General features: G+C 39.9%; 3 protein-coding genes across 10 annotated transcripts; all 3 read left to right on the forward strand.

Annotated features, from left to right (window-relative positions):
• The first annotated feature begins 186 nt into the window (after positions 1-186).
• LOC111264783 (uncharacterized) lies at positions 187-6,252 on the forward strand. Of its 4 annotated transcripts, none has more exons than XM_022840928.2 (9): positions 187-650; positions 891-1,158; positions 1,527-2,416; positions 2,633-2,805; positions 3,083-3,134; positions 3,409-3,530; positions 3,866-4,113; positions 4,958-5,188; positions 5,577-6,252. In XM_022840928.2, the coding sequence occupies exons 2-9, from the start codon at positions 891-893 to the stop codon at positions 5,606-5,608; spliced, it is 2,016 nt and encodes a 671-aa protein (XP_022696663.1). In that variant the 5' UTR covers positions 187-650; the 3' UTR covers positions 5,609-6,252. The 4 variants fall into 4 exon arrangements, with proteins under 4 accessions (XP_022696663.1, XP_022696664.1, XP_022696665.1 ...); XM_022840929.2 differs by having other exon boundaries at positions 4,001-4,113; XM_022840930.2 differs by having other exon boundaries at positions 1,743-2,416.
• A 139-nt stretch (positions 6,253-6,391) lies between these two features.
• LOC111264784 (uncharacterized) lies at positions 6,392-10,054 on the forward strand. The gene is made up of 2 exons (XM_086970211.1): positions 6,392-7,783; positions 8,049-10,054. Exons 1-2 carry the CDS (start codon positions 7,519-7,521, stop codon positions 9,032-9,034), a joined length of 1,251 nt encoding a protein of 416 aa, XP_086826337.1. The 5' UTR covers positions 6,392-7,518; the 3' UTR covers positions 9,035-10,054.
• A 4,493-nt stretch (positions 10,055-14,547) lies between these two features.
• On the forward strand, positions 14,548-23,851 carry LOC111264791 (kynurenine formamidase). Of its 5 annotated transcripts, XM_022840949.2 has the most exons (7): positions 14,603-14,695; positions 15,624-15,887; positions 18,478-18,569; positions 18,941-19,113; positions 21,923-22,102; positions 22,718-22,872; positions 23,338-23,851. In XM_022840949.2, exons 3-7 carry the CDS (start codon positions 18,478-18,480, stop codon positions 23,602-23,604), a joined length of 867 nt encoding a protein of 288 aa, XP_022696684.1. In that variant the 5' UTR covers positions 14,603-14,695; positions 15,624-15,887; the 3' UTR covers positions 23,605-23,851. The 5 variants fall into 5 exon arrangements, with proteins under 5 accessions (XP_022696682.1, XP_022696684.1, XP_022696683.1 ...); XM_022840947.2 differs by lacking the exon at positions 15,624-15,887 and having other exon boundaries at positions 14,548-14,695; XM_022840948.2 differs by lacking the exons at positions 14,603-14,695; positions 15,624-15,887 and adding an exon at positions 14,759-14,907.
• Positions 23,852-27,729: the final 3,878 nt, after the last annotated feature.

Below are 27,729 nucleotides of genomic sequence, written 5' to 3' on the forward strand. Positions count from 1 at the left end.
CTAGCCTTTCTAATAGCCCTTATCCATCCACGAGGCGGGACATTTTCTGCCTTGCCGCCCGTCTCTCGACGAAGTGCTTCGCGACGACGATGACAACGGCTACTATTGCTATCGTCATCGAGATCGTCGCCGATGTCAGCCTGCGGTTAACAATGACAGCGAGCATACGACGAGATGAGACAGGCCATCTGTTTCCAACCTCGGGTATACGATCTGGTGACATCATCGTAGGACGCATTAAACGGGCTAAATTTATCCACGGCTCCCCAGGGCCAACATTCACGCGAGTATAGTATATGACACCTGTGAAGGCCGTTGTAATCGTTGGCGGTCCGCCAACTGGGACAGTCCTTAATTCAGTGATTTCCTCTCGCCACGAGCGGCAACAGGACTCTCTACTTACCGGAGTGGACCATTATTTGCGTTGATATCGGCCCTTAGACTGACTAGCTTATTGTTCACTCAGGCTTGCCTTTTTAACATCCATTCCCTTCAACTGTAGCTAAGATTCCCCTGTCACAGGTGAATCTTCTATCAATCTTGTTACGCTCAGTTGCGTATCACCTTAACAAATGTATGGAAGCAACTAATACAACGTTAAGTTCACGCGAAGATTCAGCCTATTTCAGGAACGTGTTTATAATGAATCAGTGAGTAGCAGTGAAGCTTTATTTTGTTTACCGTTTTTCCTTACACAGGGACGAGTGTAGAAGCCAGTGAACATGTGTGTGGGTATTTCTTATTAGTCGACCAGCCTGCTCGATATGCATACTTATTTTAAACAATTTAGCGAAAGAAATTCATGAGAAATTCTCAGCCTGTACTAACCTATTACTGGCCATACTCTGTTTTTCCGTATTACGTTATTGTTTCGTACGACATTTCATTAGATGATGCGTTCGGAAAACCGACAGAGAGTCCATCTTCGATTCATTCGGCCTCTAAACAAGAGTGTCGATGGATCGGGTATCTTCTTGATTCTGTTGCCCTGCATGCATTTCCTGCGTCTCTATGCAATTAAACTAACGTCACAAAAAGAAAAATCGTTATACACATGTCTGGAATGGTCTATCCGCATAATTCTGTGGCTGGCTTTACTGTTCTATGGAGCTGTTGGAGTTCTCAGCCTATTTACGTTGTTCGCTCATGCAAAAAAAGGTGGGTTACACGTTTTATTTTTAACAGTAGATTGGGGTACGTTTTCGCATTCTTTAGGCTTTTTTAGACTAGATATGTTGTTGTAAGCATTTCAATAACAAGGGTTAGTAACAAACGTGCTAAGATAGTAGATGGATGCCTCTGTGAAAGACAGTAACTCAACAAAGGCGAGTGTTATTCTAAGCGACTCCAAAATGACAATAGGGCCTTAATTTGCCATTTGGTTTTTGGGGGGTGATGCAGTACGCTGTTGTAAGGAGGGACAGTCAAAACCTTATACTTATTTTAACAATGCATCAAACCCTTAAGTTTAGCCTAGTGACTTGCGGTAAGTCGACAGTATTATAACTTCTGTTCATCTTTGTTAGGTACAACATTACTGTCGTCCGAAGGGTTACACATGATCGTTGCCTATGAGACTGTCATTGTCCTCTTGGGACGAATATTCTCGCTTCGGCGTCGGCAACGTATGAATGAGTATTTGATTCGCTTAGAAAAATCAACTCGATCAAAGGAGCTACCTGTTTTGAGAGTCTATAGAGTTCTATTGTACGTGCTACTGACATTGTTATTTATTCACTCAGCGTGCCTCACGTTCACAACATCAATGCTACAATATAAAGTTATCGCTTCGGAGAAAAAAGTTATTTCATTACCTGCCGGAAACGCGGGCGCCGGAGAAGAAAAGGTCGCGGCGGCTGCGGGCGGCGCCCCACCAATTGGTGGCGCTGACGACCGTTTACAGAATGGTGACGTAATAGGCATAAAGAATACGGGACTAGATATTTTGCCTGATTCCAACGTGGGCCCTGGACTAGAAAGCGAGCCCGAGGTAGGAGGATTTAGTGTTCTTACGGAGAACGACTTAAATTCAGGTAGTCTGAATGTAAAAAATGATGACAAGATACAGGATTCTCCTCTCGACTTTAGCTCAATGAAGAATAGTGATGCTCATGATAACCGCCCAGCAGAAGATGACCCAGGCGCACAAATGAAGTCTAGCATAGATATCGATGGTATGGGCGATGAATATGCTGTAAAAGATAAATCCGATGAATTCGGCCGGCAACGACGACGCAAACGAGATTATCCGGACGATGTGGTCGAGCTCGCGCGTCCGGCAGCCGTCATTGAAATGTCAATTACTGCTCAGACAATCGAAGAAGATGAACAAGAAAGCTTTCCGCTCAGTTTCGCTTTAACGGATGACGATGAAATACTTCCAAACAGTAGACAGGCTGCCAATAACGGGAACGTGGTGCGTGATTGACTCGATAATTTTTAATATTAATAGTTAAAGCGATTGCTTTAAATTTTGGGAGATTGACTGTGGGAACTATGTTAGGTTTACCCTAGCTGTCGGACGATTCTATTTTTTTTTTACTACGCTTATATTCGAGGTAACCAATCTTCTCTTGAGTTAGATATTTTCTATATATGTTGGTAAAATGATTTATCCGTTTCACGTCACAAGCTATCGATCGTTAGAGGCAATCGATTGTCTCGGGCTCGACGCGGATTGATTGATACGGCCATCGACGATTCCATTGATAACGATGACATCAATTTTATTGAGTTGTTTAAACCATTTTCGCTCATCATTAATGGTATCAGATATCTGCTCATCAAAAATATCATATATTTAAGGTACGTGTGATTATGTTCGTTACATACATAAGCTAGTAAGAGAAAGACACGTAGTTGTGTTTAGTCCAGGAAGCTAGCAGTTACGTTGCCTTTTAAAACGATGATGTATTGTGAGTATGCGGTCGTATTGTACGTAAGTACGCAGTGGTCTTTGGCACAACGAGCAAGAATTGGAAGATTCAAGTTAGTCGGCAAGATATTTTTAAGTTATTTTCGTGTCAATAAGCTTTATCGTATCAAACCTAACACAAAACTGTTTGCTTGTCCACGATTACAGCGCCATACTTGTAAGCTGCTTTTGTGTGATTATATGTCAGACATTGATTCAGGTAAGTTTGAAAATTTTATACTGCATCCAATTCTTTTCACATGGATAGGTAACAGTAATATTACCAATACATTTATCCAGAAGTGCCATAAGCTGAAGATAATTTGTGTAAAAAGGCGATCACGTTGTACTACGTATTTAATTGTAAGTACTATATTTACATATAATTAGGCGGACGTAATAAATGCAAATACACTGATGATTCAATGATGGACAATCCAAGGCTGGCTACTTGGTTACTTATCAATATAATAAATTCTTCAAACGTATCATAGATCAATCAACAGTTGAGCCACAAGATAATAGTAGCGAAACTCTCAACCGAGCTTTTGGCAGACATCCGCCAGGCATACGCGCAGTGTATCTCACTACTGGGAAACGTTGAACGTAACTTCAGGTAAGACTCCAGTCTATTAAATGAATGTTTCATTTTTATTTACTAAATGCATTTACCTTTGGCTACGCTGAATTTATCTCTGTTGGCAGTTATCAAGTTCAAGTTGAGGTCCGTTTGAACCATGTTTTTCTATTGCTAGATATCGAGAGATTTTGAATTTACATATTGGATATATACGATTTTTAAATTGCGAAAATCTTTTCATTCATATGTTGATTTAAACAACTCTTGGATAGCAAGTAACTGCATAGCTAGCGAGTTTTATGTAGAATACAATAGAGCCGTTCGTGCTCGTTGTGGGTTAACCTATATTACACGCCCGTTTGTGCTTTTAGTTTCTTTTGCTTCCTTTGGAACTGGCTGGTTTTTCTAGAAACTCTCCATATCAGCCGTATGCTTTATGAGATAAACGCGACAAGCTTGTACGAGCTGCCAACATCTAACACGGTACTCTGGACGACGTTTCACAGTATAGTGCTGGTGCTCAACCTCGTTTTAACCCTGGCCTTTCAGACGATCCTTACCGAGGCCGCCGCATCAGCGCGTATGCAGGCCCTACAAACTGTCGATCTAGTGACTGTCGGTAACTATTTCTTGTCTGCATCATTAGTTACGATAATCAACGTTACTTTGGCAGGCCAATTGATCATTACAGGATAAGATCTTATGATCATAACGCCGTATCGTCATGCTGACGTACGCTATTCTCATAATACCGTGCACAGTAGTCGTGGTGTGGCCATTGCTTATACTGGATCCATATTATTAAGGCATCGGAAATTTATTTCAAAAGAACTCATGTTAGTAACTTTTTGTATTGAAAAAGGTCTTTGACACGTTTTTCTTTTTATTTACGAACAAAGAAAGAATATATATATATATATATATGTTCTTCCATCGAAGAAAAGCTCTACGAAAAGCGAAAGGGGGGTTTTCTGCTATTTCAGTAATTTAATATCTTTACATACCTGAAGTTAGCTTTGTAGAAGGGTTATATGTAACCTCGGCGCTATTACTTTTCCGCATTGAATGATGACAGGTTTAATCGATCGATAGCCGTCAGCTAGAGAATAAATAGCCTGTGTGACTTAAACCAGACCTCTCCATATGAAAAGCTTACCGTAGTCACTGTGGCTGCCTGGCATGCAGCTGCTGGCAACATGCAGCGGAAAACCTATATTTACACTCCTTGTCCGTGTTGACAAATGCCAGAAACTGTTGCGGAACGTGTACATCAAAAATAATTATCTAAGTAACCATATTTATTTTTATTTGACCTATATTCGATTTTCGCCAATGTACGCGTCTCGCCTCAGTAACAACATCAAGTGGTGGTTGACTTTACCCGAGTTCAGCAGAACGTATGACGCTGGTAGAGGTATATACGAGTTCTAAGTTAAAATATCTATACTGACCATTATATTCAGGAATAGCTAGCGTTCCACCAAATCGGATTAAAGCTCATCAGCAGGCTGAATTGCTGGTGTCAATCGCGACCATTCAGGATCCAGGGCTTACAGCATGGGATATAGTTTCGTATAGTCGCACTCTTGGGTACTCGATCCTTGGCATCGCCTACATTGTGGTCCTTGCCCACATTCAATTTCTACGGGACGGAAAATGGCGTACTGTGTTCGGAACCATTCTTCAGAGGCAAGGTAAATAAGGGGCTGCTATACTCACATTATCTTTAAAGGCTGTGGAATAGAACACAGCGATGGAGGTAATTTGTCGCGTCTATTTCAGTATTATTTTGATTGAGATAAATGTAGTCTTCTTGCCTTGTCTGTACTAGTTATCCTACGGTCGAAACCAAACAAACACGCCTAGACTTACATTGTTCTTAAACGCTTAGTGATAAACACACGAAACGTTATGGTCAATAGTTATATGGCTGCCGCCAGCAGCAGGATTGTGACAGAACGGCCTCCTGTAAGGACAAGGCCGGAGACAGTTAGAAATCCATATGTTAGTACAACGCAAAATCAATCAAGTAAAATTAAAGTAACGCTTTTTTACTTTTTTTCTATTCCCATTTTTGAATAGATTCGTTCCGCAGCGAGTTCAATGAACGTTGATGATGTTGGCAAGAGCAAAAGTGTGGATCTGGACCCAGGCGCAAGTGCCCGTGCTCTGAGCGCCCTCCGTTCTCATGGAGTTCAGCCTCAAATCATCGATTGGCCCCAAGGAAGCATCATAGTTTTATACGATTTCTTTTGATTTTTACTTGATTGGTTTCCAGCCTTAAGTTAATCAGATAGCAGGCGTGAGCTATAAAACGGCACTTCAGTGCTGACATAGACCACCGGCAAAATCAAGAAAATACAAGAAACATCTATTGCATAAGCAATAGTATAGGCTATTCATAAAAATCTAACACACATAGCTATACCATTATATATTACGATTGCTATAGTTACCTTCTGCCCAACTGAAACCATAAGTAAAGGAGGGTCTAGGGAGAAGGCCAAATTTTTATCGAGTTACTGAAGGCTAACTATTTGAAATACATTATACGCAATCGTAAATGTTTACGTCTGATTAATTATAATTAATGGACTTAAACAGATCGGGCTTACTATAATATGAACTGAAACGTAGATCAGAGGATAATCTGCGTATTAGATACTTGTAATAAAGCCTATAGATTAGTACGTAATTGTAGCCTATGAAAAATGACAATTTCGACTGTTACAATATAAGACAACAAACATAAAACTTGTTGTTCGACTTCTTTATACAGAATACATTTTAATTTACATTAGTAAAAGAAAAAACTTGAATTACTTTTAAACAATTCCTTCTGAGCAATCAATATGATAAAGATAAAGCTTGCCCTGCAGCAAGAACGATATTAGTTTAGAAAACACCTTAGCACACTCAAAAACAGACGTTTTCCCTTTTGTATGTTGTGGGGCATGTTAAACGACAAATAAGTAATATTTATCTAAGTAGAAGTCGTCATTTTGCTGCCCCTTGCAGCAGCTCTTTATTTGTTCGAGTAATTTTTGACTGATGTATTAGTATTGTTAGATATTAATAGTAGACAGAAAAACGAATGGGTCATACATGTATACATATATGCACCATTTCGGTTGCCACCTGAACGGATAATTGTGGTAATCTTTTCCTCCATTAAACAAGTTAGAAATTACTGCGCAAACTGAATTAGGTGATTGTCTGATAGTGTAAGATTCGGGCTATACGGTGGATGCATCCGAACGTTCATCGAAGTCCCCTTAATTTTTTCCAGGTAGCTAAAGGCGTATGTGGTCTGAAGTTACACCGTACATGCTAGTATGCGGGCAGCTGAAGAGTTACGAAAGGTTTCATTTTGCCTTCAGTTATCGGTCATGTAAAATGTAAAACACAATTAACTGTCGAATAGATAGTGAAAACGATGTGAATAAGAAGCTATCCGACAGGTAGATTACCTCGCAAATATATGTAATAGTTGGCTATGTCATCAGTACAGTAAAATCAATGAAGTAAATACCACCTAATAACACTTACTTTGTTCAGTACCCGTTTGTCTAAGTGTATTCAACGGCACTAACAAATTTCTCCCATTGACAAGTTGGATCGAATTCTATTCGTGGGATGTATACGGGCTTGTGTCACAGACCTGGCATCCGACTTCGGTGAGGATAAATATATTCCGACCGCGTCGCTATATAACGTGTACATAGCAAGCGCCAAAACGAACGCAAATATCCAGCGTTGTTTACTTATTTTTTTTAATAGCATTGTTGATATGATATGGGCTTTTAGCGTAACTACGGCAGATATGCAAATCTCTATGAAGATAGCAGTCTGACCAAGCCAAAGCTGGATTATGCCGGGGTGCACACTATAGAGTGACAGCTGTGCGACTCAACGATATAGCAGCAAAATGCCAGAGCTGACCGTTTGAGAAAAATGAAACAATGATGAAATGTGTGACAATTTACGCTGCTTTTCGATTTAGTTTGTTCGAGACTATTTTAAAATGAATTTTCCACGTCAACGAAAATTCAAATCCAGACAAACGAACTGCACGACATTTGGATGTGAAAATAATGTGGCCTACGACTCAGGACTCGTTAAGGCGTGCGTAAGCTATCTAACGTTTTTCTCAGTCGGCGTGGCTTCATATAGCTGCTCGTATCTTAGACGCTATCTGGCGCGTCTGTTCAGGACATTGCTTTGGACCATCGTGTTCGGCTACGCGCTAATTAGAACAACATATTTCCTGTTTCTGCTCAGTTACTCAGGTATATATTATTAACTTGCTCGTAGCATATGCTATGAAGTAACACAACGTCCTGTTTCATTGCCTATATGCGTTGCTACAGAAGTACACTCTAAAGTTAGACGCAAACTATTTACATATATGATTGACATCAATACCGATCCGATGGTTTTATGTAAAAAATAGCTCAATTGCTTATCTGATCTGTGGCGATTAACATTCCTTTCTGCATCGTTCATCCCGTAACCATACGATGATCCTATTTTATCCGTTGCATATCCTAATAGGCCCGATTCGAGTACTGTCCCTTGACGGATTCAATGATGCGGCGCACATAGCGTGCTGTCTTATACTTTTCTTACAAGGTTACCCAACAGTGCAGCTGGACGACCGGATCAATGCCCTGTCAAGCGATCGCCGACGTCAGCCCATCAAAAGACGTATACGCAATATTGTGTTCCGTCTGTTCCTACTTTTTACATTGCTTTCATCGTGTTCGATGATGTTCTTCTATTCCGATGTTGATTTGTTCCTTCCGCCGCCGGCTCCGCGATATGTTACCACGACGGAAGCGACGCCGACAAAACGAAATAATATAACCGCTAGTAGAAGTGGCCCACCGGATGTTGGCAGTCCAGGAGAACGTGGTTTTGGGGGTTTCGGCGAAGATGGTGTTAGAGGAGGTGCAGGGATGGGAGAAAAAGGTTTAGACTCACTTGGAGGAGGTTTTGGTGCGAGTCGCTTTGGAAGTGGGGATGGCCTGAGAGGAGGTGGTCATAATAGACATGGGAAATCCTCAGGCGGCGGTGCTTCAGCAAGTAAAGGACCTTTGCTAGGAGCAGGAAAACAAAAAGGTAAAACTGGATCTGTGACGAACTCTCTAAGCCATGATGATACCGTCGAGATCAGAGAAAACTTCCTTGAAAACATTGCTGCGGGCAAAAGCTTTTATGGCTCCAGAGACATTGCCGATGGTAAGCTTGTTCAGAAACTTGAAAGCGGAGATAGCAATGTCGAGCAAGGACAACCTGGAGCTCAGAAAGAGCCAAGTGATGACTTTGTCCAAACAAAACGTAAGAGTAAGGAAAAAAGTAATGAATTTTTTAAAGATCTTTCCAGTGTTGACACCGACCCAATTGATGAATATACAGAATTGCTGGAAAACCGCAGAGTGCACATTACCGACGGAGCCGAACCTAAAGCGAGAGAAGCTGCAGGATTTCCCGGTAAGCGACAACCTGAGGGTGCGCATTTCAGGCGAGAATACTTCTAGACATGAACAAAATGCTGACGAAATTAAGAGTTAATTCATATGACTAATGCTATCCTTTCACGTACTGCGGGCTCTCATCAACACAATAATGAAAAATAAGGGGCAAACGATCGTGCAGAAAACAGCGAACACGTTAATTATGAACCGGACAGCCATGATTCGAATAAATACAATCAAGATGAGTCCAAGGATTTTGATTACGACCAGAAATATGGCGCTGCTGCTAATAGCGACAATCGAAGAGTTTACTCTATGAGTCAACGGTTGAAGTCTGCTGAATTGTTCCAAGAGCATAATCCAATGGAAGCGTTAGAAGCAGGAAACAAAGAAGATGATACCAGCAAGAAAAAAAACCGTCTTAAACATCTAGGTAGGGTTTACGGCCGCTTTTCCCGAATAGGAAACATTAGTATACTGACTCGCGATTTGATCAGTCTTGTTTCGTAAAGACTAACCATCATAGAATATGACATTTTATAGAAGTAGTTTATACCTTCGGTTCAAAGTGATGGATATAGTATACACATGTCTCGTTGCTAACAACTATGGAGATTTTAGCTACATACTCATCATAAGCGCGACTTAGTTCCTGTCACAGAGGACGAAGTGCAAAATTCAACGTCGTATCGCGTCTTAGGCGTGCTGCGCGCCCGCGCAAACATCATCAGTTTTACGCGATGGGTCATTTTAAGGAACTTCGTTCTTCTGTCGTAGGTTGTCGTTTATATGTCACATGTATAGAACATTTGTCGCTTATTTTCTCCAATGATACATCGTTAATATAGATAGCGTTAATTGGCTAATACATATTTTACGTGAGCGCGTCATCAGGGAATGTACTTTTGAGAGTCGAATATTTGAGTAGACACATTGATGAACTCAGTACCTGTAAAATAGGCACAAAAATCTAATTGACATGTGAAGTTCTGATTCAGACCTTTGCCTAGAATCCTCCAAGGCAACCTAAAGCGATAAATCGATGATGACTGTGAATAAAAACACGGTATAACTAATATCACATTCAAATTTGCGTTTTGACTTGGAAAAAAAAGGAACTATTTGTTTTCCCAATAAGATATTGGACATGTTTTGGCTGGGCAGCACGTGGACGTTTGCTAGCACTCAATCAAAGTCTTAAAGCGACATTCGTAAAGGGCGCAAACGAATCAGAACCAGCTGGTAACTGTGGCAGCATTGAAGAAGAACTCCGCGAGGCTAAACAGATTTTTCTACACTGCATTATCTTTCAAAGGACCATCAATAGGTTGTACAGGTGCGATACCAAACGAGACCAAAAGATCAGTAGGAGGAACATTTTTTTTTAGGCAATATTTAATCTCAGCCTGATTTGAGCTTCAAGTATATATAACTTACACGTTTGATCGTTGATGGCAATAATCGTATTGGTCCCTGGATCTCTGTAATCTCATGCAGGCATTTTGCCCTCCTGTGGACAGTGATTGTTCTGCTGGACATTCAACTTCTGATCCGTCTGTTGTTGGAAGCGCCATCTATATCGCTAGCGGCGTACCCGATAGATCTACCCTTAAAGTCGCTTTTAGGTGCTAACTTAATTGGGTTTTACGGATTGCACACCTTCTTTACGGAAGGCGCCGAACGTCTACGAAAAGAATCAGCCACGACAATTCAGCTGGTTTGCATAAGTACGTGTGACTATAGATATGTGCACTCCAATCAGCTGTCCACGAATCAATCATTCTTAAATTATCTGTTGATATCAAAGAATAGGAAGTTTTTTAACAAACATCTAGTCTAAATAGAATTCTATACAATAATCTATATATAGAATAATTGCCAACTGCCGATCCCAAAGAAACCGTTCGTAAGTTTTTTGCTTCGATAATGCGATACTGTGTAATAAAAGCCAGAATCTTACTGGTCGACAATAGGCCCTAACTGTTGCGTTGTTTGATTTTTAATAACTGATGTATGAATGTTGACACTTAATGACAGCCTATAGAATTTATTATTTCATGCTCGATGGAAATCAAGAAACGAATACCGTTTAGTCTCAGACGGACACGTCCACTAACCCATAGATTCGCCACGTACACAATGTGTCAACTGGCTGTACAGCGGATTATGACAATTCTACATACAACGCACTCTTAGGGCTGCCTTTAAATAGCCGTGGGCAGTCGAGCACAGCGTTTTTGTTGTCGAGACACCTTTGGATTATAGACTATTTATGCATATAAATTCGCAAACACATACGTGAGGCAAAACGGCCTCAGGCAACACAACGATCTGAGCAAACGATAACAACTGTACCGAGAGAAATACTCCAACCAGTACTAAAATACATCGTGTTTATTCAGCAGCGGAACGGCGATGGGGGGACTCGAGCGAGGCGGGCTTATTTGAATATGGCGCTAGTGCGCGTCGCATTATACTTTCAATGTCGCAGACTCTTCGTAGCTGCAACAGTTCGTTGAAAAGTTTTGCCGATGCTCGATGCCCTACTTAGTCACTTACCAACGTGCAGTGTGTATAGGGCACGCAGCAGGCTAGTCTATGAGGCCGATATGTAGATACGCGGAGTGCTCGTACAACAAATGGATACGACATGGTCATTTGACGGGGAGACTTGATTTGACCCAGGTATTATTCTTTTGCTGGGCGCTTCGGTTGGGCCGAGTGTTGTGCAAACCAGGACAAAACCGCCAAAAAGTACTAATCAAATGAGAAAAAAAAGAACACGAAAGCTTAACTCTGGTAAAAGACGGTAGCCTAGGAGTGCAAGTCGCGCCGAACATCTTCCTATAGTATTATAATAACTAGGAACATGAATATGCGTTTAACGTTGTGTGTTTAGGCACCGCGGCATTCCCTGGAGGATGCTCGTCAGAAGCTCTTGAACACGCATCCCAGCTTCGTTAGGGAGCCCATACGCAGCTGGTCTCACCGTTACGGGACACACGGGTCATTCTCGCGCGACTGGATTTGTTTCGGCACTAGGTGCTGTCACTTTAGCGATATATGCCTTTCAAAATAAGACTTACGTCTTACGGCCGGATTAAAATGACGCTGGCAGGACATAGTCCTACCGCATCAACGTCAGGCAGTCCGGAATAGCTCATCTCGTTTTTGATGCATTCGACGATAAGATTCAATTATTCTTCTGCCATCTGATGTCGTCAAGGGTCGATGCGGCGTTTCCTTGCCACGCGTTCCTAGTCTCTGTAGCACACGTCTATTGCCGAAATAGCAATTTTTTAGTAGTTTTTCAGTTCGAGCCCTAATAAACTGTACTGTTTCCAGTATGGGCTGTCGGCCGAACTTACTTACTGCGAATTTTCTTCCACTTACTTCACTGTGTTACGAGTCCAATCAGAAAGTGGAAGGCTTCGTATATAAACAAAGCAATTTAATCAGAAGCTACATACGCTCGAGATTTGATCACTCTATACAACTGAGTAGAATAAGCCCGCTTTAAATAAAATCTATCGGATTAAATCAGCCATCTTATTAGCGCTCATGTGTGTTCGAGAAACTGTGCCCGACGTTCACGTTTGCGTTTACATTGAGCAGAGTAAAATACGACGTAATGATGTCGACTATATTTTTATATTACGAGTAAAGTACATATTCTTGTATTGACCATATTCCTGTACCTCGAATCGATAGTGTCCTCTCAATACAATAAGTCACAACTTTTAGCAAGTAGAAGTAACAACGCTATTTTCGAATGCATGTCACAAACCGGTTCCCCCTATAAAGTTATTTGGACGATGTAAACATCTAATAAAAACATGGCAATGTATTTTTTTTCGCATGTTATAGGACCAGCAGTAAAAGAAATGTTTTTCTTCGAGTCGATAAAGTCGCACCTTCTATATGCCGTACCCTTTCGGAGTCCGTTGTCAACAAATGGCCTATCATTAGTCTCCAAAAACACCCTAAGAAATTGTTCAACACGAGACACTGGCATAACTTGAAGACTTGTTATTTATGGTCTTAATATGCATAGGGCAGCCAGTTATCAGACGGAGCGTCTATAAAACCTGCTTCAGTACCGACAACTCTAGGCGGCACTAGCAATCAGTCGAAGGCTAGTACCTGATAGACCTATAAATGTCAAGCAAGTTTATCTCCGACTCCTCGTTCAACTAAACATTACCGAAAGAGCGTTGAAACTCGTTCTCAAACAGCATCCGTTCCGAATTAATTCCTGGTAAAGGAAAACACTGCTTATTTAGCTAAAGAAATTCAAATAAATATGTCCACTCAACCAAATCAGGCGTCTCTAGAAAACGTCAGCGACCAAATAGATAGAACAAAGTGTAATATAGTTAGACATATTTCATTTCTCTGATTCGCGCTCGATGGTACCTTTTGCAATGTAAATATCTGTCGATGATCATTATCCGACCAATGTCAGTCCCAGTTAAAAATCCATGGGATATGATTGTTCGAGACCACCCGGATAATCGATTCTCTGACGAGTGTTTAACATAGCCTGTACTCAGTACCAAACGAGTCGATAAATTAATTTCAACGGCACACTTGTTGGTATGTGAAGCAAAATAGTCTTGGTGAAATCAACCTGAAAATAAAACCCAGAGCGTCTGACGTAAAAAAACTGTATTTTCGTTCCCATATTCTAATAATTTCACTGCTCACGCGGCGCGGCTACTCATTACCGTATGAATAGTGTTTAATTCGTGTGACTTAACATAAACAATGGCTATCTCGCATCAGATATTGCCAATCGATTGATTACCTCACAGTGTTTCCATAAACTGCAAACACGCCGCTGACATATGGGCGGCTTCATCTGCGTATCATACCGAGCAGTGTTTATTAAAGAAGCAGCATTTTTAAAAAAACTGACTTTGCAGACGACGTTCATGGCTTAGAAGATGTTTTTAACAGGGAGATTTTCCGATAGAACAAACGTTGTGCGCTTCTACACAACCTTGGAAAGAACACAAATGTACCTTGAACTCCAGTCCTTATAGTAAAACTATATAACGAAAAAGACTGCTATTAAATATTTGAAATATTATTATGAGGCTATCAACAAGGGATCGGGTAGGACCCGCTATTTGGTGATACATAAAGGTCACGCGTGTCGAAGGCTGTTAAAATCCAACGAAGAAACAGAGGATATGATAAAAATGTTTTCCCATAATCAGTCTGTTATCCTGATTTTGTCCTACCTGATTACATATCGCTTTCACTGAATGCAATAAAACATAGGTGACTCGCACCTTTGCAATTTTACACTATTATTACGTCATTCATTATCAATAGGTGCAGTTAACTTTTTCATGCAAAATATATCGAGAAAAAGCTGGGCGCCACTCGCGTCAGGTGGAGCCTGCAAAAGCATATTTCGAACAGACCTCCTACTGCAGTCAATGGCTATAACCGTAATTATTTACTTCGTAGTAATCACTCGCACTAACGTACTTTCGGTTTTTCTAAACGGGTGTATCGAATGAGCTGTCTCGGTAGAGGGCAATAGTGTTTTTGCTACGATGGTGCTATTAATGTCATAAAAGTCCGGAGATAAGCTTCTAGACGATAACAAAAGGAACTGATTGCCTCGCAAGTCGTTGAGACGAAAACCCCGTCGCCAGCTTACGTTCCCCATCGCGAACCACGCCGAGACTTCTCCTATTGATAATCGCCGATGTAAGTACAACAACTTCTAATACGAAAAGTGGTCTTTCATGCAACAAGTATCATCAGGTCAGATGTGTTTTATCCGTAATTCGATAATGCTATATGTTCTTCAACGCTAAATCTTCTGTGAGTTTTATTCCGAGAAGGAAGAAGATTGAAGGTGTTTTCGGCATGGACGAGTAGTTGCGTGCCATTGTTGCAGCTTGAGCTCGAATCCGCAGGTAAAAAATCGTTGAAGATTGGCCGTTCAAGGCCCAGCTTAGCAGATGATCTGGTTGAAAGGGATGACAGATACGAAGGCGCCTCCTTGTGCAGTCGGCGTTTAATTTCTTCAGTGGAAAGATAAGTTAGACATGTGGTTGAATACTGCGGATGTGTTCTATCCTCGAAATTTATCCATGCATTTTGTACTATCCATCGAAGATGCACGCATTGACGTGTGCATCGATATACACATCGTCCAATACAGTAAATCTATATGAAACGTTTTTCTCATACAGTCATCTCAGCTGCTCATATTAGATAAAATCACCGTAAGCTTCTATTCTCTCAAGTATGATACATGCACAGGTATCGTTCTACTATTCGATTGGATCATAAACTTCGCGGTCAATGTTCCATTTTCTGCCGTCAGCACTCCAGAGGACTCTTTACATTTCTTCTAATAATAAGAAATTCTAGCAAAGTGATCCTAGTGAAGCTTGGTGACATGATGTTTGTCAGTGTAATGTAAATATCACTAGATCTGCTCTTTGGTGTCTTCACCGCAAGCATCGAATAATCACCGACATGTACGATAGTACACATAATTTGAACAATGTTTGTAAGCTGAGCTATGTCACCAGCAAAACTAGTTTGAAAAATAAGCGCGGTCGGTTCTGTAAGCTGTCGCGTCGACAAATCAATCTTCCGGTGTCGATTTAATGTTGCTTTTCAGTGACTTCAGTTTGTACAGTCCTACCAGTGACAAGACGTTAGAGTGTGATCCTGCCACAATCAAGTAAACATACGGTCTCTTTTGGGCCTTGCCTATCGCTGGCAGGCGCGGCGTTTCCTTGCGTCGACTCTGTCCAACAAACGGTCATAATACCACGGATCCGAGGTGCTCTTCATCTGTACCACCCAGAAGAAAAAATCACACTAATCCAATGTTGCACAAACTAGAAACCATTACGCTGCAAGGTTTCCTACGCAAGGAAAGGTATAGCTTTTTGTAGAAAACCGTCGGATAGTTGCTGGAAATAGGTTGCCTTTTCGCCGCGCTGTTACATCAGCGTGAGATAAGCCAGACGGTGTGAAGGAATATTTAGCATCGCGTCAGTCTCACTAGCATGCTTCATTGGCAGGTAGGTGAGGCATTGCTAGAAAGCTAGCTTTACTTTGACACTCTCGTATTCGCTTTTCCGACAAATACAGTGATACCAAACTCAGCGAGGCGAATTCTTAACTTTTCGAATTTTTCTCAGCGCCTTCAGTCTCAGCTGAATCGTACATTGTTATTATTATTACCGACGATTTTCTGTGATTTAAATAGCAGGTCTGAGGTACGAGACACTAGGAAGCCTCGAAAAACTATTCCGACATCATATTGAAATTTGATTAACTTTCCAGGTTAGGAAGTTGTCAAGATTTCGAAACAAGCATTATCTATGGACGCAGTATCTGTCGAATATCTGGAGGACGGCAAAGGGCTTCCATCTGTAATTCCTACAATTTCGCCACCGTAATCTTTACTATATAAAATCGAACGTTGTTTTACAAAAGGGAGTCGATTTGCCTCTGTTTACTGGTTCTGGCTGGATTTTTTACCATCTCTTCCAGCTGGAGTCGGAAAATCAAAACACGTGAAGCTGTTGTAGATAACACCTGTATTAGACCATCAAATAGGTGCCATGAGCTACATTTGATCATGTCCTGCCGGTTTGCATCCACTTACCTCAACCTGACCATTGATGATTATCGTCAGCGATACGTTTTCTTTTTTTTGTTATAATCATACATTCAGTAAAGAAAGGATCGTTGCTATGCAGCAGCAACGAGAAGCAGGCATCTCTACGTATATCTTTTTGATGTTCGCTCAAATCATCCACCACCGGTTTATCAATAGAAGGAGGAATTCTTTACCTTCTCAGTTTGACCAGGCTGAACAAGTATGGTATTTTTAGACATACCAAGCCTCGGTTCCAGCACCACAGCTGTCAACACTTGGTTAGTCATCTTCACAGAAGCGACATTTTCCAATTCGACTCTTACCACTGTGTTCTTAGTCTTAAGGTAAAATTTTCACCTAATACAAAGTTTACACGGCTGTTTCTGGCTCTGCAGTTCCTAGATGAAGCTGATATTCGTAAGCCGCTCGAGTCTTCAAACTTGCCATAGCTCACTACGACCTGCGTGCTCGACATTTAAGTGATGACATCCAAATGAACGGCCTCAGGCTTCACAAGGAGGACAAAGCGAAAAAAAAAGGATAGCGAAATGCCACATTGTTATAAAATGACGCCATCTTGAAATATGACAATATTAATGCTTGTTATATTTCATACTACACGGCTTATATGTTGAGCAATGTTCTTCAAAGTAACGCAAGCGATAGAAAAAAAAAGCCTTTCAACCGCGTACTATTAATAGTAACTATAATTAGAATGTAAATATGTATGTGTGTGAAATACTTGCGTGGAGAGGATCAGAAAAAGAAGCTTTTGTTTTTTTTTTCTGAAAAGTGTAATGGGCGAGAATTACTAATATGCCCTAATTGAAATTGTGTACAAACGTCTGTTTGTAGATTGATTGAAACTTAACCAGGTCGTTCGCTCTTCGGACCAACTGATGTTCCGTCCCACTTGTTAGGAAATCACTTTTTGTCCTTAAATGAGAATAGGAGCTTTGCACGAGTTGAAATCATTTGCGATTCACTATGATTAGAATAGCTCACACACAATACGCCCGTGTTCTAGTTAAGGCCATGAGATTTGCAGAATCGCTCCGACTCGTTAACGACCACATATGGTCTGTCTGCTGTCTTGGGACAAGGCGGGTCCGCATCTGCGGCTAGGTACATCAAGAACGAATAACGTTCCTAACTTTTCGCTACTTTATCGCTTAGTTACAAATCATGTACCCTCTGATGGCGCCTTCGGAATACACATGTCTGTATACAACGGATAGCAATAAGCGAATTGTTATAGTTCAAAGTGCTTGCCTACTAAAGTAACAACCAAGAAGGCAAATCAGGCTTGAAACTAGGAGCAAACATATTTCGCTTCGTGCTCAAAGCGATCGGCCATCGGCAAAATGCCGTACCAAGAAACAGCGGCCGTAAAATTCAGTATGTTTGTTTTGATTTTCCCAAACGCAGATCTGGCAAGATTCGAAGGGTTGCCATCATCGAACGGCGCACAACTAAAAATATCTAAAATTAGGTATAATATACGCCCACTATGTTCAGTTTGGTTACGTCGTTCGGACGAAGTCTAAGCAGAGTACCTTGACACATAATAGATATTACCAGGTCACTTCGTGTGCTTACGTTAGCCTATCTGAAAGCTATACCTAACTCACCCATAACCTCTTACCTCACGAGCTTTTTTCAACATTTATCGCAGTTGCCTTGCGTAAAAATGATACGGAGAGCGCTTTCATTTGGAGAACTTATTGCTGGTTCGCATACATCGGTAACGACTCGAATCGTTCTTAATGAAAGGCTTTCTCAGATCCTATCCGTGCGTGTTCATCCGATTCACCATTAAATATTATGTCAACGTAACATGCTATAAACGGTTTAATTTTAGATGAGTTCGACAGGGTTTGATGCTAGCGCCGAGGAGCGATGTATGCCTTCGAGGTGGGGATTCAATTTAAAGGGTGATAGCAGAATCCAAAGGTAGGCTCAATTTCCTTCCATAATAAGTTTTCAAATGCTCTTATTGATTGACCTACATTAGAATATGCCTTCAATAATACTAGGTCCGTCTACAATTGTTCTTGCCGAGACCGCAAAAGCTAATAATCTGCTAGGACATTTATCTCAGCATATTTGGTAGAGCGTATTATAAATTTAGTCTTCAACGATTTACAAGACGGAAAATACCGTACTTTTCCTTACGCCAAGAGAAAGAGAGCGCTAATCACGCTCAATATCAATTAAGAAAAGTAGCGATCGGTATACTGAATAAAATTTTGAGGATTCTAGTGTTTTCTAGGTTATTGCCATACTTCTAACATAGTCCTGACTCGGCTCACATATGCTGGCAGATATCTGCATTTGTGCGATGTTCAGTATAAGCAGGCCAACCGTTCATACTCAGTGGAGTACGTCTCCTACAGCGAAGACGAAAGGCAGGGGTTGAATATAATGCGGAGCATACAACCCCATGAAGACCGAAATGCAATACTTGTGTTTGTTCACGGAGGGTATTGGATCGAAGGTAGGATGTTTCCTATTGTTTAAGTCGGACCTGTTTTGCCGAAAGAATTATTTCAAAAAAGAACAAAGGTTGCATTTGATAGTAACTACCTAGAGATTTGTATGTGAACTTTGCTATACAACTATCTCATATTAAAGTGGTAAAAAAAATTAGTAATTATATTACATTCTCGGGGAATGCAATGGACTCGTATAGGAGTGATAGAATATTTTCTCTCGGATAAATACTGCAGTAACGGCACAGTGGACAGTTAGCCAAAATCATTGTTCAGCCCTCAGTTCTAGTTCAGTAATCTCTATAAGATATTTAATTACATTTCTATTTGATTTAATTAATTGTTTGGTTTAAAAGCTGCATATGGCGCGGTCACGTTTGACCAGAAAGACCATTCTACAATTTCTATTCTTCTTCTGTCACAGACAAAGTTACTCAATTCGAGAGTACTGTTGCTTACCCTTTGAAAAAAGCTTTTTTTTTTTTCTTAAATTATGTATACAATATTTATTCGATACCTTTTTAAAAGCTCTGATAATATAGGAAAGCATTTATGTCTTATACGTTTTTTTCTTTTACTACCGTATATACTCGAGCATTTTCGGCAGTTCATCAAATAATTGCGTCCTTTGACCGATTGAGGAACTGATTGGGTTCCCAATGTGATTCGGCATAAAAGACTTACATACTATGGATTTTCTCGTCCACCTATAAATTAAAACTGGCACGCCGAAGTTCTCGTATGTTAAAAGTATCGATTCCAGGAATATACATAGTAAAACCCTGTTGATAAACGTGCGCATCAATCAGCGAGGCGCACCTCGGCCGCCGCGAAGCTATAATTTAGGCGGCGTACCAAACTTCCGCGCCTAGGTTTCCGAGGACAAACTTTTTGCAAACGAAACCCACATATTAATATATTTATCATGCAAAATGTTTTTTTGCTGTTACTTCATAGAAGGTGTTAGTTATATAGCTGTTAAGTTTTAACTGTTAAGTTTACGTAGTTAAGTGGACTATAATCATACGTGGAGTCTACTGTTACTACTACAAAGCTGTCCGCGTAATAAGAGGTTCGCTTAACTGGGATTTTTTTTATTACATTAATGGTCACATACATTCGCATAGACTAGATATTATTTCGTATTCAATATGCGAACTAAAGCAGCTGTGGTCGTATTGAGCTATTGGCCATTTCAGGATATTGCACTACGTAATAACATCAAATTCACAGAGCTTTCCTTAGTCAAAGCTTGTACTCCTTTAGCGGATAGTAAATTTTTTTAATAACCGCACAAACAACTAGGCAGCGAAGGTGTTCGAATTTCACCATAGCGTTTGAGTCCACTATACGGGTGCTAACACAGCTCTGATAGCGAGGAATATGGGCGAAATCGGCTGGAAAATGTTCTAAAATAGAAGAAAATAAGGCTGTGTCCGTCCTTTGCTCATATGCCGACAAAATGGTACGTTTCTTGATCTCGCTCCTAACTGACATATGGGAGATATCTTTTCTATAATATCAAATTATCCTATAAGTAAATTGGTATCGCTTTATTTGGCTATATATGACACACGAAAATCCGATAATTTGTAATATGAATTAAGCTTACGAAAAATAGTTCTTTCATTTAGCGCAGTACATTACGAAGCCCCGCGACTTTTGAGCAGGGACTTTTTGTCCACTAGAGAGCCGTATGAACCACTCATAGATCCTCTTACTTTGAAATTATGGTGTATTTGCGGTTTTACATACAAAACAATTAGAAGAAATTGATCTTTTGTAATTTTCGAAATGAGCTCGCACTATAGCTTACGTTAACAGCCTATGACTTGTTAGCAGGCCAGTGAAGTTTGTCTTTTCGGTGTTTGACTTATATAGGGCCAGTATTCGTATGGATCGTTGACGTATTTTTTCGCCACGGGCCTTATGTTTGTTGATATCATGCGCCTATTGTGGACGCAAATTTCTTTTTGTTGTCAACGAGGTGGAAGAGCAGTGATTTATTTCAATATTCTGGCAGCGAATGGACAACATTAAGGTTAAAGAAAACCATATCTCTGTTTTTGAAACGTCTGTATGTTTTCCGAAACACTATATTGACCCTGTAATGGCGCAGTGGTTACGGCTTTGCCCATCAGGGTTTTAAACATGTGAGGCCATCTGGAACACTTCGCTTAGTACTAAAAGCGGGCGTCCATTAGATGAAGTAATGCCTGACGGCAATAGCTTCGCCCCTAAGAATCAAAATACTTATTAAATATACATGAGGAAAAGCTTTGCTATTAGTTCGGCTGACTCGTCTGAAAAAGGTTCTTACAAAAATGGCTTCACTTTTTTTATTTATTCTTACGAGTCGTGTACTATATGTCACTGGCGGGGTTTGTGCAAGCCATCTCCGGTTTGCTCTTTTACAGATTTAACCGTTTAGGCCACCCCGCTAACGAAAAAAGTTACAGGAAGCAGTAAGTCTTGGGATATCATCTAGCCTATTTCTTATATATTATATATATTAGGCTTACTTAGACACACCTCGTTTTACGTTGGGAACCAAACGTCTGAAGCAATGCTTGACAACACTTATTTCTTTGTACTAGAAAGTTTGAATGTGTGTTCTACCAATAAAATTTTGTATTCTACTATCTAACAGTGTGACTTCTACTTGATCCCCGTGCGTTAACTTTTGTGGCATCGTTGATTTTGCTTTTGTACTAGGCAAACAAGTTATGATGGTCAGCTTCTTAAGTTAGGTTGAATTAACAAATAACTAACTGCCGATACATTTTTTGCTTACATTTGACAACTATGTAAAAGGCGACCGGCACATGTATAATTTCATCGCTAACGGACTGCATAGCCATGGAATAAGCGTGGTTTCACTGGGTTACCGACTGGCCGGTAAAGCAGAGGACCTTGCGTGCTGCATCGATGACGTGGTAGCTGGTATCCAAAAAGTACAAAAGACTTTTCCCACAAGTCGGATATATCTTGCTGGTAAGGCACTTGCTTAGTGAAAGGCAAACATGAGTACGGTACGAATTTGAAATATCAGCCATGACAAGCAAAAAAAAAACGAAATATTCTAGCCCTTTAAGTTTAGTAAAAATCATTTGATTGAAGTGCTGCTGTCTGAAAGTATACAAATAAAATACACATGGCAATATGTGGACAATCTATGCACGACCTTGAAAATGTTCTTCGGGCGCTGTTCTCAAGGGTTCCTCATGAGGGTCTGGATAGCGGTTTGTCCTTTCTGTGGTCATTTGGCGCCTTGAAAGTTTACCCAAACTTCGCTTGTTGCCTTAAGAATACCCGCATTTCTTGCCGCGTTAGAAATCACCGACGCATCGTCCGAGCAGCAGGCCTGAAAAATCATGCGTACATATATTATTATATTTCCAAAGTTTATGGGTACTACACATTTCGCTGATCTGAATTTGGTAATGACTACCAAAAGTAGTCAAGCTGACCGAATCGCTACGTCAATATAAAGGAAGAAATAAATTGATCGCAAAGCAAATCTGACAGAGTGCAAGGTTCATTATTAGACGCACGCCTATCTACAAGAAGCATCTCCTTTTTCTTGTTCATTTACATTGACTACTATAGGACATAGCGCAGGAGCCCACTTAATACTCAATGCTTTGAGGAAGCTTACGACACTAGAAGGAATCTGTATTGTATTCTGTGTATCGGGTATATATTCATTACAGAATATTGTTAACACCTCAGTTGGGATTAAGCTTCAGCTTGATGAAGATCAGGTACGTCCGTGAATTCTTCATTTGGCCTAAATTTGTTTATAATTTTAATGTGACTTAACACCACACAGGCTCGAGGTGTCCTCTTTTGTTTGTTGAGATCCAAGGAGCACTAGTTGATAGAGAAAATTCTTCTCATTAGGCACTATATAACAAAAGCAATAACATACCTGTGTACCAACTCTGGCTTTGATCATTCCAATCGCGTTATGTCCTTGTTTAAACCCAGAGCCTGCTGTTAAGTTACTATCGAAATGTTTTCAAGCTGATGGTTAACGAAGATTTTCGAAAAAAATAAAGATCATTCATAATATAGAAGTTGGCGCTAGTTTTAGCTGTGGCTGAGTGAATTCGGAAAACTACACCATTTTCATATGATAATTTTCTAAAATGATATTACTTTACATTAATAACAAAACCAATGTATTTATTTATCCCATCGTTGCTCGATTTGTTCATTTGATATAGGCTCGGAGGTTTTCTGTGCCGCCGCTTGACAGCTGTTATACCAAGGCAAATATTCACATTATTGTGGGGCAATTCGATGCGCCAGAATTCCACAAGCAGGCGCAGGATCTTGCCAGCTCCCTCCAGGTTAGAAGATGCCTGCCTATACCTGTTCAAATATTACCTAATGAAGACCATTTTAGTTTAATTGAAAATCTTTACTTCGGAGACTCCGCACTTGCACAATATATTGCGCAATGCGACTCACAATGGCGAGCTGCTACTTAGCCTATACGTTTCCAGGGGGTTGGTAGATGTGCGGCTTGTTTTCATAAGATCATTCTCGCAAAAAATTAAGGAACCCCGAAGTTGGGTGCTCTAAAAGAGACCTTTCGTTTTAGATTACATACTATCCTATAAAAAAATCCCAAATAATACGAGGTCTACGAATTTATGACATGGTATATCTTATACATATCTGTAACATGTACAGTATACATGAATGATAAATAAAACTAGAGAAAAAGGTTTCAAATGATGCGTTTTCATAAAATAATGTTGGATTCTGTTTCTAATGCAGTATAACTTCTTTACTAAAAAAAGCTCATACAGAAGCCCATAGCAACATACATTATTTAAGCTTTCCGTATAATAATACCGTCTGAAAGTCTAACTTAGGCCAGTCCGGTTTTGCCATTTTGAGCTAGCAGAATTATAATTAAGATGTAAGTGATACCACTAGACCTACCGTGCTGAACTGATAGATCACCACTGGTTTAACTGGTAGTTTCAACTGGTAAAATTGAAAACATTTAAATGGCTTAAGTTACCGCTCTAATCCAAGTTAGACGTTCTGACGACGCTGTTGTCAGCTCCTAAGGAACATTTAAATTAAAACAAAGTGTGACTGAAACTATGTGGGTAATTGCTGGTAAAACTCAGATAATGAACAAATCAGTCTCAGATACATGCAACTGTATCAAAATAAATTGGTATATCAAGGTATCTTGTTGCGTTTATGCGAATCTAAGCGCTGTCGTCATCTTATTTTATCCCCAGATGTCAAAAGATATTCTTTTTTTATTATCTATACATACTTAGGTAATAATCGATCCATCATAAAATAATTTTATTTTCTCTGTTAACTTCATGCGATGCTATCTGTTAGAAAAGGCCGATATCGTAGCATCAGATGAGTCTCTGGCTTAATCTCGGAGACATTGATGAAAGCAATCCATCAAGGGACCCATTTTCGTATTTTCGCTTTAGATGGTCTGTTCTCCACGCCGTACAGCGTGGATCCGATAGCGCGGCATTTCTGTTTTACAGTCCAGGAGTTTCAGTTGAAGATCTGTCAGAATTTTATAGGTCGTCAAAGTTTCGTAAACTCACGGCAAGCTCACTTTGCTCGGTCGGTCGCTCGCTCGTTCCTTCAATTTTTTTTCAGTTTATAGGCTACGTTCAATCGCACTATGCATTTGTACTGTGAAAGTTCAGAGTAAAGCACGCGTCTTAAATTCTCTCGAATCCTACGGTTGCCCAGGTTGAGCTTTGTACGGGACTCATACAAGCAATGATATGCGTACGCTGAAGTTACTTTCTGACCGATCTAGCAGGTAGATGGTAAATAGGATCAAAATACAGAATCGAAGTTCCTACAGAAAAAGGCTTGTGTTATATCGTTATCTCTGTCGACTGAATTACTTAACAGGCTACTGTAGGTGAATAAAAGAAAAGCAGAATTAGAACAGTACAAAAGAGCTACCATTATGGAGAACGCATGTACGTACATGGATAGAATATAACATGTATGTGAGATATAAACAGCTTCTTGTTTTAATTTTTTAAGTTCTGGGTAGGTATGTCCCGAACTGGCGATGGCATGAGTGCATACTCAAAAGTATTGTGACTCTAAAATCAATAAAAAAATATTCATATTTGTTTTGTTTACGATGCTGCGAAATGATGCGCAGGGTTTAAATGATAGTGTTGTTTATCTTAGAGCGTATCGATCATCTAAAAGAGTTTTTATATTGTTCCAGATGTTCGTATTTCGAAATCGGTAAAGGCCCACACCCATTTTCTCCCGCTATTACCCTCTTCATTTGATACCCACCAAAATTTTGGCAACATGATTTGCCTTCAGTGTTAATTTTTTTTTCACCCTAATCCTAATACGGTTGATAATGCTTGACACAGTCAGGCCTTTCTACGTTTTTATGGTACCAACTTTCGACTTTTGCCATAATGAGTTAAAGCATGCTTTCTACTTGCATATTACCCCGCAGGACGGACGAAATGTTTTTAATACTGGCATAGAGCAGACGCACAGGGAATCGATAAGAGATAGTCTCACAGGTTTGCCAGCTATTTTTAAAAATTCCGCCAAACGCTGCCTGATGACTGAGTGTAAATGAACATATTGTGTTCGTCTTAAAACCTCCCTTTTAGTGTTGGTTTCTACGTTTTAGTTAGACTAATCCTTTTCACATTTGTGTATTTTTTTTTTTCTGATCAACTATTCATGGACCGTAAATAGCTATGAGTGATTCGTGTTCTGCAAGTTTGTCGAATATTTATCGCACAGTGTTTTCGCTCGTCTATTTAATTAACAATTACAATTTCTGAATATGTTAAAAGTAAGTAGAATACCGAACAGCGATAGCGATACTAATGCGCGTTTCAACGCCATGACAACCATGTGAGGGGGGCTCACAAGACAAAGTTGTATATTGGATTTGTGGGCTCGATTCAAGACTGTATTCTTTAGTTTTTGAAAGTTCGTGTATATGTATTCTCCGTTACTCTGCTCGGTATCTTTCAGTGGCATTTTTTTTTGCAATAATTAAACGCGTTGCAAAATGTACATATAACATGTATGGTAACTCGGCGTCGTATCTTGGCAAGGCTTTTGAAAATCTAGACATCATGGATAGATGTAGTAAATCGATTTTCAAAAAAAAAAATAGCAAAATAGCAGCAAATAAAAGTAGCAAAAAAAATTAGCCAAATCTTATCTGAGAAGGCAAATGTATTAAATTCGATCTGTACCACGTATTTTAGTACCCTCACTATATTTACGAGACAATCTGTGAGACCAGTAACATTCAAGTAATTGTGTTATTTGCTATAAATTACTGAAATGTCATTCTGCTATTATTGTATATCGAATACAGTTGTTTTATGAATTGACTGTTGCAGGTAGATGAAAAAATGCAGGCTCAAAAAACCCTACTCCACTTGTTTCTTTTGCTCTAGCCGCATTTAGGCCGTAAAAAGGAGTGCAAAACACAACAGGCAAGCTGTAGAAGTAGAACCACCGAGGATAGCTCACCTTTGTAGACCTATTTCTTTTGTCGTTCTCCTAGGATAAATAAAAAAAATTTGAAAAATCTTGGCGAGCGGTAATTGCGTGAGGACATTTTGTTTATTTCCTTAATGTTTCTATAGGTAGAAAAACGTATTCTCTGTGTGTGGTTTTTTGTGAATTTTATTTCTATATTTCTTCAGGCAGAGTGTTGCTGCCTGCAAGGTTTATGAGTGAAATACTAAGTTATAAATAACAATTGTTGGGCCCAACTGTGATTCTCTCCTCCCCAAGACGCAGAACGTGCTCGGCCTAAATCAGCTACGGCAAATAGGTGTTTTCTATATTCTGTGAATAAATGGTGAATTATTTTTAGTATGTATCTAATACGTGCATTAAAATAAACATCAATTGCATCGACTTAATATATTACGTTTGTACAGATTCAAAAAGCTGCTGAATTATCTACTCTTTTACCGCAAGGAAGTTCAATGCGCACTTTTTAAAACCAGACTTACGCAGGTACATTGTCGAGATTAGCATACGTACGCCACTGCTTCTAGGACTAGACACTGCGAGATGTGCGCAAACTTCCAAATCTACTGCTTAGATGTACCTACAATTTTACAATATGCGTTCATATAACTTCTGCATATTACAAGTTATCTTAATTTTCAGAATTACACATCGCTAACACCTGTTTGAAATCGAGCTCGACGTATTTGGTCTAAGTAGTGTGTACTCTCATTTGAAGGGCACTTGATTGTAGTTTGCTAGAGCTGTTCATTTTCATAAATAGAAGGTATAGGTGTGACCTGAAGGGTATATACACTGGCATTTACACGACTCCACACCGTACCTAATATACATAATAAGAACGTTTCATTTATATCAAAGGTATACGCCTAAACGAGTATCACAGGTTCATTCTAGTGCTACGATTGAGCATAGTAGTGAAAACGACAGGAGATTCTTACATCAGCCAAGACCCATATACCAGCAAGACCCTTCCGATTAAAAACAGAACACGAGGATGAGCTAGTAACAAAGCAAGCAGGGGAACGCGTATTATCTATCTAGTAGCACATGCTATATAGCATCATACA

This window comes from Varroa jacobsoni, unplaced genomic scaffold, assembly GCF_002532875.2.
Source record: "Varroa jacobsoni isolate VJ856 unplaced genomic scaffold, vjacob_1.0 scaffold_898, whole genome shotgun sequence".
NCBI classification, from domain to species: Eukaryota; Metazoa; Arthropoda; class Arachnida; order Mesostigmata; family Varroidae; genus Varroa; species Varroa jacobsoni.